This window comes from Amphibalanus amphitrite, unplaced genomic scaffold, assembly GCF_019059575.1.
Source record: "Amphibalanus amphitrite isolate SeventyFive unplaced genomic scaffold, NRLGWU_Aamphi_draft 000245F_arrow, whole genome shotgun sequence".
NCBI classification, from domain to species: domain Eukaryota; kingdom Metazoa; phylum Arthropoda; class Thecostraca; order Balanomorpha; family Balanidae; genus Amphibalanus; species Amphibalanus amphitrite.
The window spans coordinates 503,172-520,599 of NW_024881740.1; the positions used below are offsets into that span (position 1 = coordinate 503,172).

Below are 17,428 nucleotides of genomic sequence, written 5' to 3' on the forward strand. Positions count from 1 at the left end.
GCGTGCTGCTTACAGCCAATGCAGTATGCGTAGGTTTGAGCTACGCAATATGATTGGTCAATGCGTAATAAGCTTCCGCGTCAAACTTTATTTTACATAGAATATAGTTCGTCCTATATTAAAACATAGAAAATAATTGTTTTTACAAAAAGGTTTTATTTTATTTCATGAATATTTTGAGCATAAAAAATCATACATCAATAGCAAAATACTGATTTCAGGAAAGTGGACTGTTTCCTTTAACCCTCGCCCGCACATGGGGGGGGGGGTGGGGTGGTGGTGGTTGCCACCCCCCCCCCCCAGGTAGTCTTTCTGCTCTGCACTCAACATTTTTAGAGCTAGAAGGCTGATTTTTCGTATAGCTGCTCCTCTATCCTTTCTTGATGTCCACTGAAAATTTCAAGTTTCTGTGGTTTTTGGTTTCGGAGATATGACCTTGTTTTTCAGGTCATGTCATGACCCAAATGGCCAATTCTCAACATCTTGCATTGGCTATGGGCCTTGTGAGCTTTCAACACCTTGATTTCGGCCTTTTATGCCAATCCGACCTACCTCCCACCTATTATGAAACATGTTGTTCGACGATGTACAGAGGTCAAGGTCAGGGTCAAGGTCAACCTAGGTCATCTAAGATAATTGTGTTTTAGGCAAGCTGAATTTACTTTTGAAATTTTTTGACTACATTTTTGGTAAAAGCTTCTCAGATCATGATTTCATGTAATATGGACACATAAACAATCGGTGCACACATCAGTATACACACAGACACACACAGACATACAAACACATATTATTGACCTTGACCTAACTTGACCTGAGATGACCTCAGCAGCAAAAACCTGGTCGGGTAGTGTGACAAAGAGGTTCTAGCTGGCTTGGCACCAGAAAACGGCATCTTCATCGGTATATGACAAGCAGCGCGCTTGATATCCAATGGTGACCTAAAACAGCAACATTTTTTAGTTTGACCTGACCTGGAAGGTCAATGACTGACCTGAGAAGGTAAAACTGGGTATCATTGGATTCGTCTCTTGCCAAAGAATCTTTTTGGTTTTTACCGCTAAGCTCTATCTCCAACAGGAACGAAATGGCGCGGGGGGGTGGCAACCCCCCCCCCCCCCCATGTGCGTTCTAGGATGGGAAAATGGCATGTGCGGGCGAGGGTTAATGGAAACTTAGTTTCCAACTTAGCTGGCAGGTAGTCTACCTGCTTGGAAGCTTCTGAAGACTTGCTCAAGTCAATATGGGCAATATTGATATGACCCAAGGTCATAATTGACCTAACAATTTTATGCAAGTTCTTTGATCGCTTTGATCAACGTTTTCGGATGCTTCTTGAGGCTATGTCAGGTGAGACATTCTGCAAGCCAATTGGCTTAGAGGCTGGAAATTAGGCTGTCAGCGTTAAAACTGTGATTATCGAACACAATTATCTGTCGCAGCTGCGCAAGAAGTTTGACGTAGGCTGAGGCCACTAAAAAAAAGAGTTGAGTGGCTGAGGACTCCAAGATTGCTTCGTGATTGCCTCAAGAGCTCTCCTCTCTATTCGGGCACATCAACATGACATTCATTTAGGGTGACACAAGTGAGCATTAAATTTGTGAGCTAAGCTATTGTTTTTTTTTGTGAGAGATTGAAAGTCCTCAACAACAATGCATACTCAACATTTAACAATGCTTACAATTCAAATTGCAATGGGTTTTCCTTAGTCAGTACTCTACAGTGGCCGCAAAAAAAATCTTTACAAAGGTTAAATGTAATGCAAACGCAATGAGCGAGCCGCTCCTATATCTCTTGTACGGGGGTACTGGCGACTTCTTTTGACATGGACATAATACATATGGTCTCAACTTGCGAAATAAACAGCAACACTGTGGTCAGTGATCATTATCAGGAAAGATACACCCTGAATTGGAGTGTCTTTGACTTGTTTCATCTTTTTCCCATAGGGATAAACAAGCACCACCTCAAAGGCACTCCAACACAGGGTGTATCTTCCCTGACAATGATCGCTGACCACAGTCTTGTTGTTTATTTCGCAAGTTGAGACCATATGTATTATGTCCATGTCAAAAGAAGTCGCCAGTACCCCCCGTACAAGAGATATAGGAGCGGCTCGCTCATTGCGTTTGCATTACATTTAACCTTTGTAAAGATTTTTTTTGCGGCCACTGTAATATTGATGTGAGTTGTAATTTTGAATTGGACTGATGTCTGAAAAGATAGGTACATTTTCACAATAATTGCTTGAATATTCAACAAAAGCCCACAGTTGCATGCAATCGCTCTCGTTTTAGCATTTGCCTTACCTTACCTTACCTTACCTTATCAGTTATTGGGTAATAAGGCCACTAGGCCTGGTGGTCCCGACTCCCGCTCCAATCAAGCATGTGTGACAAGGTAAGAAAGAGGTTCTTAATGATAGGGAATTGGGATGTTGTGCATCTCGTTCGCCCAGTGTCGGTCCAGTCAAGCCTTTTTTTAGTGGCCGTATATACGGACGACGGTGAAAACAGGGCGCCTGGGGCGATTTGATCAAGGTTCGTGAAATTCACACGTGACGTTTAGCATGTAGAAGGCCCACGAAGGGGGAGAAGCTCCAAATGTCACGTGACTGATATGCCCTCCGGCGCCCTGTTTTCACCGGCGTACGTATATACCCTCGGCCTGGCGAGGAGGAGGCTATGAACTGCGCAACCTTTGTGGCAGACACTACTGTGGACGGCAGGGCGTTCCAGTCTTTGACGACTTGTGCTGAGGGCGTTTCTCCGTGTCCGGGTAATCGCTCTCCGTTTGAGCAGTTTGCACTGGTGGCCTCTTGTTTGGTTTGAGGTGCTCTTGTGCAGGAACTGATCGGACTCAACTGCCATCCCGCCGTGCAGCAGCTAGAAGACGGTGATCATGTCGCCTCTGCGTGGTCGGTAATACGGTGAAGGGAGGCGGAGGTGACGCATTCGGTCCGGGCATGAATTACTGTTAGTTATCCATGGTCCGGGTACGGTAGATGCCGAATGGACGGAACCATCCGAGTGGCCCTGCGCTGTAGGTTCGTTCCAGTCTCGCCAGGTCTACTCTGCCGAGGGGACCCCAGATCAAGTTCCCATACTCCATAAAAGGACGGACCATGGACTTGTAGAGCAGGGGGAGGGTGACCTCATTGATGGTAGCGAAGGAGCGCTTCACCACAGCCAGCATCTTGGAGGCTTTCGCGATGGCAGCCGCTGTTTGCTGGTGGAATTTCAGGTCCTCGTCGATGATGATGCCCAAGTCCTTTTCCTCCGTAACTTCTTCGATGACAGAGTCGTTCAGGCGGTAGGTTCTCCTTGGGTTGTGTCTGCCGATGTGCATCACTTTGCATTTGGAGGCATTGAAGGGCAGCAGCCACTCGCTCGACCAGCGGACGAGGGCGTCGATGTCGGCCTGGAACTCGGCAGGGTCCTCAGTCACGTGGCGGTACAGTTTGGTGTCGTCGGCGAGCAGCTTAATGCGGCCGGAGACGTGACCGGGCATGTCGTTTACAAATATGTTAAATAGAATTGGCCCGAGCACAGATCCCTGGGGGATACGGCTGGTCACCGGAGTCCAGTCGGACTTCGCACCTCCGATGACCACCCTCTGTCGGCGATCGAGCAGGAAGGCGGCGATCCAGTCCAGCAATTTTCCCCTGATATCATAGCCATACAGTTGTGTGAGGTGACGTTGGTGCGGGACAGAATCAAAGGCCGTGGAAAAGTCCAGGTATGCAACATCAGTGGGTTCCCCGGACTCTACCGCCGCACTTCACTCTTCCATCACCTCCAGCCGCTACCAATTTAGACCAAATTTTGCGACCTCCCATCCTAAGTCAATGGGAGAAAATTGTAATGCGCCTCTTTTGGACGAATGTCGTTCTAAACCTTCTCAACCATTTGTTTTTAGGTTAAGGTAAACATCACACACTGAATCGGAAGATTACACCTGTGACCCTTCTGTGTGCCCCTGAGGTCATCTTGGGTCATGAAAGGTCACCAGCAGTTTTTTTTTACTGTAACCTTTGATAGAGACGTGCTAGAGCGCTGAAAACATGTCAGATGTGTTCATGTTGACGATACGGTTCGACTGACTGATATGCAACATGACCGTTTCCAGTCAGGTCATGTATGACCTTGACCCGAGGTCAAATTTTCAAACCTTTTAAGGTCAATTGATAGTTCATTCGACGCGTCTCGACGAGAAGAACACGATGCTGGCAAAAGTAATGGCATGGCTCTCTTGAGTCAAAAGTTATTGCCGAAAAACATTTTCCGTGAAAACTGCTTCTTTTAGTTTTTGCCCCCTGGAGGCTAAACCGTTGACCTGAGGTCAAATCTGAGATCAAAAGTCAGAAAGGTCTGTAAAAGGGCTATCGAATGCGTTTTTCCGCGGCGCTGTAGCTCTTTTGGTTTCCGGGTTAGCCTTTGGCAGTTTCCAAAAGTGTTGAAATGGACTAAATTTGACCTTTGATGACCTCTGGCAACCTGACCTTTTACCTGACCCGGCCAAAACATGACTGAAGTGTTTCCGTCCTTATTTTTGACGCTCTTTCGAATGCCGCTTACCCCGTGTCGCTACGTGGCCCATGAACCGAGTTAGACGGGGGGGGGGGGGGAGGGGGAGTTCAGACACCCCCGACCCGGCGCGGAAGTCACGGAGTACCGGCCCGGCGCGGGTTAAATATAACATATACGCAAAGCACTTAATCACTGGAACAGTAGCATTTAGCCAGCACGTTTATGTTTGTGGTAGCTGATCACGTATTTCACCGAAGGCGAGAATAAGGCAAAAACCCATTTTTTGGAGGTTATCCCGTATTGTATTCGAGGCCTACGCTGGATTCGGCAACCCTGCAATCTGCCATGACAATTGGTATCAGTGGCGTCACCACGGTTTCAGAACTTCTAGGGACACTTTTCCAGGGCGTCGCCACAAACCTTTGCTTGAGTCTGGTCGGCAATACCCACCTACCCCCAAATCTGCGTACCTCGTTGGATTTCGGCGGAATTCGGCCACTCTAATTTAAAAACGAGGGAGAATAATTAATATTTAGTTGGAAAAAACGAAGAAGTTACGCGGTAGTAGGCATGTTCTTCGATCATGAAACGCATGCCCACATCCTTCTGCCTATGCATGCAGGGACGGTCGCAGACTTGGCGTTTGAGGGGGGAGGGCAACTTGGCAAAGAGGCCCTGTCGACCCTCGGGAGGCCCAGTGCCTCCCGAGCCCCATTATTGCAGGGCCCCCATTATTAACATACCGGCCTTTGAGGCCGGTAAGGTAATTTGGGGCCGCTATGGTAATTTGATGGCCGCTATGGGTCTATGGGGCCCCAGAGGCCGGTGTGGGCCCTCAGAGGCCAGTGCGTGACGCCCAAAGGTAAGTCTTGGGCCCCAGAGAACAAAATAGGACCATCAGTGGCCGGTTTAGTGACCTCATAGGCTGGTTGGGGCCCATAGAGACCAGTTTGGGACCCGCAGAGGCTAGCGTGGGGCCTCAGATGTCAGTGTGGGGCTTTTAAAGACTGGTATGGGTCCTCAGAGACCGGCATCGATCCTTCAGAAGCCAGTACGGGCCCTCAGAGGCACATAAGGGCCAGTCTTGGGTCTCCAGGGCAGAAACTGGGCCATCAGAGGTCGGTGTGTTTAGAGGTCGGTTTGGGCCCTCAGAGACCAGTTTAACGGCCTCAGAGACCAGTAAAGGGCCTAATGGCAGTTTGAGACCACCAGAGGCCGACTTGGGCTCTCAGAGGCTAATGTGGGTCCTTACAGGCAGGCATGGAACACTCAGGGGTGAGTGTGGGGCCCTAAAAGACCGGCATGGGCTGGCGTTGGACCCCAGAGGCCAGCAGAGGGCCCTCAGAGCCCAAGATAGCCCCCCCCCCCCAGAGGCCAATGCAGGCCATACAAAGGGCCGTTATCGGATCTTCCGAATCCAGTGCGGGACCCTCCGAGGCTAATATTGGCCCTTACAGGCCAGCATGGGGCCTCATAGGTCAGTGTTGGGTCCTAAAAGACCGGCATGGGCCAGCGTTGGACCCCAGAGACCAGCAGAGTGCCCTCAAAAGCCAAGATTGGCCCTCAGAGGCCGATGCGGGCCCTTAGAGGCCGTCATCGGGTCTTCAGAATCCAGTGCGGGGCCCTCAGAGGCTAATATGGGCCTTACAGGCCAGCATTAGGGCATCTGAGGTCAGTGTTGGGTCCTAAAAGACCGGCATAAGCCAGTATTAGATTCCACAGACCAGCAGAGGGCCCCAAAGGCCAAAATAGGCCCTCAGAGGCCGATGCAGGCCCTTAGAGGCCGGCATCGGGTCTTCAAAATCCAGTACAGGGCCCTCAGGGACACGTATAGGTTAGTCTTGGTACCCCAGAGACAGAAATGCCACCAGAGGCCGATGTGAGGCCCTCAGACGCCGGATGGGTCCCTGAGGCCGGTTTAGGAGCTCTTAAAGGCCAGCGGAGGGCCCTCAGAGGTCAATGCGGGCCCTCCACGGTCAATGCGGGCGCTTGACCACCACGGAAGGGCCCTCAGAGGTCAGTGTAGGACTCTCGAAGACCGGTATGGAGCTGTTAATAGCTGGCGTGGGTTTCTTGAGCCTCGTGACAATCGAATAAGGGCCGGGTCCCCACCGCTTGTTTTTTTTTTTGGGGGGGGGGCAAATTATATGATGATCCCTGATTTTCCCTGGGGCGGGGGCATGGCCCTGATGCCTCCCACCTCTATCCGCCGTCTCCGATCCCCATTCCGATGCTCCAGAGGGAATTGATTTAGGAAATGTTGGCTTGACCAGCGGCCGGTCCAGAGCGGCGGCCCAGTTCTGCCCTGATCCTGACCTCCCGCCGGGTCCACGCGCACTGTGGTGACCAGCCCCTCATACAGCTGAGTCTGCCCCAGCTCGTAACCGGCGGGGAGCTGCATATCGTCTTCGGTCGGGTTTATACGCTGGACCAGTATGTAACCAGCCGAGTTCGTTTCAGCAATCATGCTGGGCACCTCCAGAATCGGCTCGGGTGTCTCCTCGGGTGACTGGGAAACAAACTCGACCAATTTCTCGGACGAGTGCCGGCCTGCCGTATCCAGCTTTACGGCGACCACACGCACGTGCCTGGAGGCTGGAGGGTACCGTCACATCTGTAGGGAGGCACATCGCTCGTGGGCCTTTTTATTTACCGTGGCGATGTTGACGCGACCGTTCCCAAGGCAAAACATATGTGTTCGGAGAGCTGAGCAAGTTGCGCCGTTATCATGTCCCGGGTTCTTTGCGTGTCCCCAGTAGAGGGAACTCCAAAAACTTCTAGGGGCAATCCCTAGTAGTTTTCGATGATTTCAAAACTTCTAGGGACAATGTCCCTAGTGTCCCTAGTGGTGGTGACGCCCATGATTGGTATCACCTCATCCGCCACACATTGCAAGCTTCAGCAGCCCCTCATTTTCCCTTCTCTCTTTTCCCATTCCTTTCCCTTCATGAGCTATTTGCGACCATGTTTGGCGCAAATAGGAAATGTGGGCTGCGACACATCTTTAATCCTTGTCAGGCCAGGGGAGTTGATGCACCCCCCTAAGGTTTTTCGCGAATAACGTAAAAACGGCGCCGCCAAATTTGACATACCCTCCAGGGCGACCTTTTGGCACCTTCCCTGAAAATTTCAGGTCTCTGTCATTTCAGGTCAGGTCACCAGGTCACCAAAACCGGTACAATGTCAGGGTAAAATTGGACTATATTAGCGGCAGAGGAATCGCTGAGTTTATCGTTAATAGCGTAAGAACCGTAAGACACGGCCACCAACTTTCATTCACAACTTGTGGCAGCCATTGCCCATTTGACACATGTCCTACGAGTTCTGTTTTCCAGTGACCTCAACCCAGGTCACAAGGTCACAAAAACCGGTACATGGTCAAAATGGCACTGAAAATACGCTATTTTGTCAATGTAATCTAGGGTTCTTTTGTTCATCGATTTGGTTCAAACTGGCAGGGTATGCTAAGCTCACCGAGTTGTATATCCTATATCCTATATCCGAGAGAGAGGGTGGTCATGAAAGGTCCCCAGCAGTTTTTTTTTTTGACGATAACTTTTGATAGACATTTTAGAGCGATGAAAACACCTCAGATGTGTTCAGCTCGACGATACAGATCGCCTGATATGCAACATGACCTTTGCAGGTCATGACCTTGACCTGAGGTTAAGCTTTCAAAATGACCTTTCAAGGTCAAATTATAGTTCATTCGACGCGTCTTGACGAGAGGAACACGATGCACTGGCAAAATGAATGTCGTCACTGTCTTGAGTCAAAAGCAATTGCAGAAAAACTTTTTCGTAAATTGGCTATTTTTTAGTTTTTGCTCTGTGGAGGCTAAATCGCGGACCTGATGTCGAATCTGAGAACAATACCCAAAAAGGTTCGTGGAACTTGGAAGGGCTATCGAATGCGCTTTTTCGCGGCGCTGTAGCTCCATTGGTTCCCGAGTTAGGCGTTGGGTCTGGGTGCTTCGAAAAATGTTGAACTCGACAAAATTTGACCTTTAATGACCTCTAGACTCTGGTGGCCTGACCTTTGACCTGACCTAAAAACAAGGGCGGCGCCACTGTGGGGGCAGTTGGGGCAGACTGCCCCCACTGACAGGAGGCCGTGGGGCAAAATTATGTTTTTGCCCCCACAAAATTTTGCTGATATTGACAAGGGAACAGAAGACCTGTGGAATATTCATGATAGGGTAGGATATGATGAGGCACACAGGGCATACAAAACTCCGATGCAAAGCTGTGGTGATGTGATAATGCCAGATAAATTTCTCCATTTGACATGAGCTCAGGGAGGTATGACAAAATGTGATATGTATAATCGGGTTATTTGGAGATATATGTGGGTCACGCTGATGGAGCTCATTCTGTTATACCTATCACTCGTGTGTGAAAGAATCGCACATACGAACTACGGGACTAATAAAAAAGAGAACCACAAGGTCGCGATAAATGTGGAAAGCCAGGCGGCAAGTCTTGTTGGCATACGAACCGATGTCCATATGGCCGCTCTCTCCACCCATGGTCTCCCTGTCGCGCTGGACAGCTTCACACAGCCACACGAGGGCAGCTGAAGGCTACCCTTGAAGATGTGGCAGGTCATGATGTTACCGTCACTGAACGGGCAATCGCCGTACCGTCTGCTACAAGCCAATACATCCATTTCCCTCGCGTAATTCTTAAATTTCACGCTAGCGGGCCTACCAGCTGTCAAAGAGCATTTACCAGCAGGAAAACATCAAAACCGTCGCGGGTGATCATGACGCGCGTCACTATCTTCCGAGATTGTGGCAGGTTCCACTTACCAGTTCAATCTATATTATGATTTTAACCCGCGCACCGACGGGGGTCTGCGCCAACTTCGCACCGACGCGACGGGGGGGGGGGCGAATGACCGCCCCCCCCCCTGAGATCTCGAGAACGAAGTAAGATAGCGACAAGCGGTAAACGGCATCGGATACGCACGGACAAGGTCTACAATTTTTACAAAGGTCATTTTCAGGTCAGGTCAACGATGACGTCACAGGGGTCGAAAAAGTCAAAATGGTGGCGCTAGATATGGAGAGTTTTTCTCGAATAACTTTCGAATTAGTCAAGATAGGAACAAACTAAGGGCATCATCGTGATCCTCTCGTCAATCCGCATCGAATGATATATATCTTGACCTCGAAGGGTCAAGGTCAAAGGTTGACCTCAGGTCACGTGATCTCGAGGTCATCATGTATATCATTCGATGCGTCTTGACGAGCTGAACACAATGAGACCATCCGCGCGGCTGTATCTTGTTCCTGTACGGAGTTATTGGCAAAAAAACCTTTGGTGACCTTTGATGACGTCACATGACCTTACAGCTGCCCAACAGCAAAACAGACCTCAAGGTAGTGAAGGTTGATCGTATATGAAGTCATGTATGGTATATGGGGCCATTCCCACCCGTTTTAGTGGTAAAAACAGGGAGTTGATTTTCCCCCCATTGACTTATGATGGGGCGGTCGCGAAATTGACCTGACCTTAGGTCACCGACATCAAAATTCCGAGATATACAAATTGTAGCTACTAATGACCTTATAACATCCTGCGACTTTCAAAGGCCTCCGACATCTACTGTAGCTCTGGCACGGTGACAAAGTTGCAAAAAAGTGACTTGAGGTTGGGTCATTCAAAGTGACCTGGTGACCTGACCTTAAAAGTTAGGAGGTTCAAACTTGCACACCATGTGTAAAATTGATTAGAGAATAGTCGTACCAAATTTCGCGGCGCTACGCGCCGCGGTTTTCCCGCTATCCGCGAAAAACCTCAGGGGGGCGGATATCCGCCCCCCCCCCCCGTCGGTGCGCGTGTTAAGTGTAAATGAAAACTATAATAATTTTGAATGGCAACACCTAGGGGCAAGGAGCTCCGGGATTCCGCAGGTCGAGGTATCAGACAACAGTCGGGTCACCTCCAGCTTGCCCCCACTGGCGAAAATTCGTGGCGCCGCCACTGCCTAAAAATGACTGAAGTAATACCGTCATTATTTTTGACGCTCTTTCGATTGCTGCTTACCACGTGTCGCTACGTGGTCCAGGAGCCGAGTTAGACGGGGCCTTTTAGGCACCCCTCTCCCCCTCCCCTCCCCGGCCCGGCGCGGTTGGTGCCGAGCACCGGCCCGGCGCGGTTGGTGCCGAGCACCGGCCCGGCGCGGGTTAAATGAATAATGGTGCACATCAGTACCTATGCATTTTGCTGAATCTAAAATGACCTGTGATGCAAATTTATCATCACATTTTGGTATAAACGTAAATTATGGCGCAGTGCTTCCTGGATCTTGATCTTCACATTTCTCAACAATCTCAGTTAGAGTCTTGAGCGTAGAGCGTTGGACTCCGGGGGTAAGCTGAGCAGCTAAAACTCAGGCTTTTTTCCCTTCGTTATGGTTTGACTGATATACTTGTTGAATAGTGAACATCGACCTTACCTTTTTGTCCTTTTTCAGGTGACAGGAAGATAGTACAAGCCTATAGGCATGCAAAACTCCTTTTAATAGGCTCTGCTTGGAATCATAAATACCTACTGCAAAATGTGTAAGTTACCTAAGTTACCTTGCTGGCAATTTTTGTGTTTTGTGTATTGTCGTAAGGTGGCAGCATTGTTTGTCGTCAGTCAACAATTGATCGAAGCATTAGGCCATAGAAGCCTATAATGACAATGGTTTGCTCATGCTGTTTAACATCGCTGTTAATGTGCCCGTGAACCACAGCAAAGTTGCTGACATTTTTAGATGATATATTTATATATGCTCGTGATTTCTTCATTATCTTCATACATGAACTCTCAAGTTGCGCGGTGCTGCTGCCCGCCATCTTGCCAGGCCTCTCGTTTGCGATCCGAGTACCGTCGACTGTGAGTCTGGAACATGCGTGTGTCTTGCAGCTGCCGATTTCGCTGCCGTCAAGGAGGCCCTGGATACCGGCAGCGCCACCGTTATAGACGTGCGCAACCCTGGTGAACTCCAGGAGAAAGGCAAGCTCCCGAAAGCCGTCAATGTTCCAAGTAAGCTGCGCCTGCGTGGATGCTTTAAGTCGTGGCACGCATTTGCAACCAGAATACTGATGGCAGTGATTTTCATTCGTAATCACGTTCTTAAAAAAAAAAAAAATAGGTCGTATTTTGTCATGTTAAGGTTGTAACAATTTGTGCAATATAGCCGTGACTCTATTGACTTATTGAGCCTCCACTGATCGTACTTGTCCTTAATCTTCATCTAGCGGGAACAGGTCGATCAGTGGACAAGCTGAAGCATCATATATATCAGCTGAGTTAAGGAGTTATCAGACGGTTCCGCACTCCCGCAAGGTCGGTTTTGTGTGGTGCGTTGCCCGTACTGATATTTGAGAAATATCTCCGCATTCTTGCGTCCCACCCAGCTACCCAAAGCCCAGAGCACTATACTCGTGCTGTCCTATTCTCACTGGTGCAGTGACGGAGCTGAAGGAGGCGATGGAGCTCTCCCCCGAAGAATTCCAGAACAAGTATGGATTCGTTCAGCCCAGTCAGTCCGACGCGCTCATTGTGCACTGCAACCGTGGTGGCCGGGCGGCCAGGGCGGCTACCCAGCTTACAGAAAGTGGCTTCAGCAACGTTCGGTTAGTGTGCAGCGACTGCCCCACCCTCCTGGAGTGGCGCTCCTAGGCTGTGGCCCGATACCCACCGGTTTTGGTCATGTGCTGTAGCTCCTATTGCTACATGGTAAATGCAGACACGGGGGAGCTGATGGAAATATTTGTTTGCAATTGTGTCGCCAGCTTTGTGAGCAAAAGATCATATCCGTCGACTTTCGTTCATATCCGGGCCCCGGGGTACTGGACGCGAGGTGCTGGCAGACAACTGGCAGTTTTGACACCAACCACTGCACTGGTCTCGTCATCTCCGGACACTGACTGACACGGTCTTCTCGCCCCATATGCCTCCAGGCTGTACCAGGGCTCGTTCAACGACTGGGTCAGCAACGGCGGTCCCCTAGAGAAGTGAGCTAAGCCGGCACACACCGGAAACCAGGCCAGCCTAGAGACTAGACAATAAGCGATGAATTTATATTATATGGACCAATCGTCGCCGGGGCTGTGATAACTGATGTGGCTATTAACATTTGTATCAGTATTATATTACGGGGGAAACTAATATATATGATGTTTGCGTAATATCATGCAATAAACGGGTATTAACATGTTTAGACCTGTGTCTTAAAGCCACCTCGCGTTGGTCATGGGCCACGCCTGTTTGTCAGTTCTGAGCCTCGAGAGTGCAGGTCCCGGGCCCCGATGGATAAGCAACTATCACACTGTGGTTGGTGACAAGGTGTTTTGTCATACAACGGCCATGCAAGGTAGGCCCATGGATTGTTTGTTTTGAAAGGAGAAGCCCTTTCGGTCAAACTAGACATTTTCAGAGCCGGAAGGTGAAAGGAATAAGGGGGAGACGTTAGTGTCTGGCTGGCCACCATAGTGCGCAAGGGGGGGGGGGGGTTTGGTCCCTCACATTGGGCTGTGACCCTCTGCCCTGCATGGCGGCTAACGATTGGCCGAATGTTTTTAACAAATATGACAAACACTCGCAGATGACACAAAATAGAGAGAAGACACACACACAGACAGCTCCAAAGTAGCGCTGACCAATCGGTCAGCGCTACTTCGGATATTACAGGCGAATCACTAGTCATGGTCACTCAGCATCACGTACAGGTTCCGTGATCGAAGAACGTTCGGCGCAGCCCGAGAAACGTGTCTAGAGCATTAGGGGGCGTATTTGACGGAAAGCAGGCGCGTGTCAGTAGTGCACCGGCGCCGGGCGCCGATTGATGGGTGCGGAGTGCGGACATTGATGAATGGCGCACGACGTGTCGCCGGGCTGGGTGCGGTTCCAGGCCATCTGAATCTCGTCACGCTGAGCTTATCGCGCGATGAAGAACAACATGTTCCCGAAATCCCGAGTATAAATTTACGATACTGCGCCGGCATGGACAAGTGACGACAAACATAAACTAATGAAAGCTAACCTCATAAAAGGTAAGCAAAGGACGGCAAGAAAAAGGCAAGCATCGATACACCGATAAGAACACACGCTTGAGAGATCGGAAGGATATCAGGATCAGGCATGGAGGAGAAGGATTTGATCGCCCTGAGCCCCTGAGGATGGCAATGGCGGAACGGTGGCCCATGGGCCTAGTTAGTAAAATGTACATTCGTCTTTTCAGGGTCACTGAGACCATGGAAGGCCAATAACCTCTCAACGGCCGATAAAATCTAATATGACGCTGCTTTCATTATATTCAGCGAAATAGGTGCAATATGATTGCCATGGGGAGGTTGCTGATTTTGGCTTTTTGACGTCAACAGACTACTTTTAGCTTGAAGCGTGCAAATCAAGACCAAAGACTGAATTGGATTGGCAAGATCATCGAAATAGAGATTGATATAATGTTTACTATGGGCTGCGGGAATACGACTGAAAGCGTGACAGTAAAATAGGATACTTTTTTCAGTGGTCTTAAAGTTGAACACTTCATTTCATACATTTACGGCGCGGTAATTTCCAAGGCCCTAAATACAGTAATTTCATTTGGGACTTCTCCTCCCTTGGCGAACGTCTATCAATTCAGCAGCAACGAATATCAGCCTCACAGCAGCATATTTCGGGGTCTTTCGATTTGGCTGAAAATCGGTATACAGGGCCTCCTCGATGCGCTGATTCCGAAAATGTACCTCTTTGGGGTGGTATTTTGCACCGTTAACGAGTTAACGGCCAGTTAACATTGTAACGGGAAACAGCGGGGTCTTTCGAGTTGGCTGAAAATCGGTATACAGGGCCTCCTCGATGCGCTGATTCCGAAAATGTACCTCTTTGGGGTGGTATTTTGCACCGTTAACGAGTTAACGGCCATTTAACATTTTAACGGGAAACGGCGGGGTCTTTCGATTTGGCTGAAAATCGGTATACAAGGCCTCCTCGATGCGCTCATTCCGAAAATGTACCTCTTTGGGGTGGTATTTTGCACCGTTAACGAGTTAACGGCCAGTTAACATTGTAACGGGAAACAGCGGGGTCTTTCGATTTGGCTGAAAATCGGTGTACAGGGCCTTCTAGATGCGCTGATTCCGAAAATGTACCTCTTTGGGGTGGTATTTTGCACCGTTAACGAGTTAACGGTCAATAAACATTTTAACGGGAAACGGCGGGGTCTTTCGATTTGGCTGAAAATCAGTATACTGGGCCTCCTCGATGCGCTGATTACAAAAATGTACCTCTTTAGGGTGGTATTTTGCACCGCTAACGAGTTAACGACCAAATAACATTTGAACGGGAAACGGCGCGGTCTTTCGATTTCGCTGAAAATCGGTATACAGGGCCTGCTCGATGCGCTGAGTTCGAAAATGTGCCTCTTTGGGGTGGTATTTTGCACCGTTAACGAGTTAACGAACCGTTAACATTTCAGCAGCATATATCGATTTCAGCAGCAAATTTTCGGGGTCTTTCGATTTGGCTGAAAATCGGTATACAGTGCCTCCTCGATGCGCTGATTCCGAAAATGCACCTCTTTCGGGTGGTATTTTGCACCGTTAACGAGTTAACGGCCATTTAACATTTTAACGGGAAACGGCGGGGTCTATCGATTTGGCTGAAAATCGGTATACAGGGCCTCCTCGATGCGCTGATTCCGAAAATGTACCTCTTTGGGGTGGTGTTTTGCACCGTTAACGAGTTAACGGCCATTTAACATTTTAACGGGAAACGGCGGGGTCTTTCGATTTCGCTGAAAATCGGTATACAGGGCCTCCTCGATGCGCTTATTCCGAAAATGTACCTCTTTGGGGTGGTATTTTGCACCATTAACGAGTTAACGAACCGTTAACATTTCAGCAGCATATATCGATTTCAGCAGCAAATTTTCGGGGTCTTTCGATTTGGCTGAAAATTGGTATACAGTGCCTCCTGGATGCGCTGATTTAGAAAATGTACCTCTTTAGGGTGGTATTTTGCACCGTTAACGAGTTAACGGCCATTTAACATTTTAACGGGAAACGGCGGGGTCTATCGATTTGGCTGAAAATCGGTATACAGGGCCTCCTCGATGCGCCGATGCCGAAAATTCACCTCTTTAGGGTGGTATTTTGCACCGTTAACGAGTTAACGAGACGTTAACATTTCAGCAGCATTTATCGATTTCAGCAGCAAATTTTCGGGGTCTTTCGATTTGGCTGAAAATCGGTATACAGTGCCTCCTCGATGTGCTGATTCCGAAAATGTACCTCTTTGGGGTGGTATTTTGCACCGTTAACGAGTTAACGGCCATTTAACATTTTAACGGGAAACGGCGGGGTCTATCGATTTGGCTGAAAATCGGTATACAGGGCCTCCTCGATGCGCTGATTCCGAAAATTTACCTCTTTAGGGTGGTATTTTGCACCGTTAACGAGTTAACGAACCGTTAACATTTCAGCAGCATATATCGATTTCAGCAGCAAATTTTCGGGGTCTTTCGATTTGGCTGAAAATCGGTATACAGTGCCTCCTCGATGCGCTGATTCCGAAAATGTACCTTTTTGGGGTGGTATTTTGCGCCGTTAACGAGTTAACGACCAGTTAACATTGTAACGGGAAATTGCGGGGTCTATCGATTTGGCTGAAAATCGGTATACAGGGCCTCCTCGATGCGCTGATTCCGAAAATGTACCTCTTTGGGGTGGTATTTTGCACCGTTAATGAGTTAACGGCCATTTAACATTTTAACGGGAAACGGCGGGGTCTTTCGATTTGGCTTAAAATCAATATACAGGGCCTCCTCGATGCGCTGATTTTGAAAATGTACCTCTTTAGGGTGGTATTTTGCACCGTTAACGAGTTAACGGCCAGTTAATATTTTAACGGGAAACGGCGGGGTCTATGTTAATTGGTCGTTAACTCGTTAACGGTGTAAAATACCACCCAAAAGAGGTACATTTTCGGAATCAGCGCATCGAGAAGGCCCTGGACACCGATTTTCAGCCAAATCGAAAGACCCCGCTTTTTCCCGTTAAAATGTTAACTGGACGTTAACTCGTTAACGGCGCAAAATACCACCCTAAAGAGGTAAATTTTCGGAATCAGCGCATCGAGGAGGCCCTGTATACCGATTTTCAGCCAAATCGATAGACCCCGCCGTTTCCCGTTAAAATGTTAAATGGCCGTTAACTCGTTAACGGTGCAAAATACCACCCCAAAAAGGTACATTTTCGGAATCAGCGCATCGAGGAGGCACTGTATACCGATTTTCAGCCAAATCGAAAGACCCCGAAAATTTGCTGCTGAAATCGATATATGCTGCTGAAATGTTAACGGTTCGTTAACTCGTTAACGGTGCAAAATACCACCCTAGAGGTGAATTTTCGGCATCGGCGCATCGAGGAGGCCCTGTATACCGATTTTCAGCCAAATCGATAGACCCCGCCGTTTCCCGTGAAAATGTTAAATGGCCGTTAACTCGTTAACGGTGCAAAATACCACCCTAAAGAGGTACATTTTCTAAATCAGCGCATCGAGGAGGCACTGTATACCGATTTTCAGCCAAATCGAAAGGCCCCGAAAATTTGCTGCTGAAATCGATATATGCTGCTGAAATGTTAACGGTTCGTTAACTCGTTAATGGTGCAAAATACCACCCCAAAGAGGTACATTTTCGGAATAAGCGCATCGACGAGGCCCTGTATACCGATTTTCAGCCAAATCGAAAGACCCCGCCGTTTCCCGTTAAAATGTTAAATGGCCGTTAACTCGTTAACTTTGTGAAATACCATCCCAAAGAGGTACATTTTCTGAATCAGCGCATCGAGGAGGCCCTGTATACCGATTTTCAGCCAAATCGAAAGACCCCAAGAATTT

At 48.8% G+C, this 17,428-nt stretch overlaps 2 protein-coding genes across 5 annotated transcripts; one reads left to right on the forward strand and one right to left on the reverse strand.

Annotated features, from left to right (window-relative positions):
• Positions 1–1,373: 1,373 nt before the first annotated feature.
• LOC122386279 (rhodanese domain-containing protein CG4456-like) lies at positions 1,374–12,746 on the forward strand. Of its 4 annotated transcripts, none has more exons than XM_043375326.1 (5): positions 1,374–1,585; positions 11,010–11,097; positions 11,447–11,566; positions 11,994–12,159; positions 12,487–12,746. In XM_043375326.1, the coding sequence occupies exons 2-5, from the start codon at positions 11,094–11,096 to the stop codon at positions 12,542–12,544; spliced, it is 348 nt and encodes a 115-aa protein (XP_043231261.1). In that variant the 5' UTR covers positions 1,374–1,585; positions 11,010–11,093; the 3' UTR covers positions 12,545–12,746. The 4 variants fall into 4 exon arrangements, with proteins under 4 accessions (XP_043231261.1, XP_043231262.1, XP_043231263.1 ...); XM_043375327.1 differs by having other exon boundaries at positions 1,542–1,576; XM_043375328.1 differs by having other exon boundaries at positions 1,571–1,600.
• Positions 2,886–3,510, reverse strand: LOC122386260. The gene is made up of 2 exons (XM_043375295.1): positions 3,107–3,510; positions 2,886–2,910 (listed from the first exon to the last, which is right to left on the reverse strand). The coding sequence occupies exons 1-2, from the start codon at positions 3,508–3,510 to the stop codon at positions 2,886–2,888; spliced, it is 429 nt and encodes a 142-aa protein (XP_043231230.1).
• Positions 12,747–17,428: the final 4,682 nt, after the last annotated feature.

Coding starts and splice junctions, on each gene's coding strand:
- LOC122386260 (XM_043375295.1), bottom strand. CDS start 3,510: ATGCCCGGTCACGTCTCCGGCCGCATTAAGCTGCTCGCCGACGACACC. Junction 2,911..3,106: donor ATGGTCCGTCCTTTTATGGA/GTATGGGAACTT, acceptor CCGACCACGCAG/AGGCGACATGATCACCGTCT.
- LOC122386279 (XM_043375326.1), top strand. Junction 11,567..11,993: donor GAAAGCCGTCAATGTTCCAA/GTAAGCTGCGCC, acceptor TCACTGGTGCAG/TGACGGAGCTGAAGGAGGCG. Junction 12,160..12,486: donor AGTGGCTTCAGCAACGTTCG/GTTAGTGTGCAG, acceptor ATATGCCTCCAG/GCTGTACCAGGGCTCGTTCA.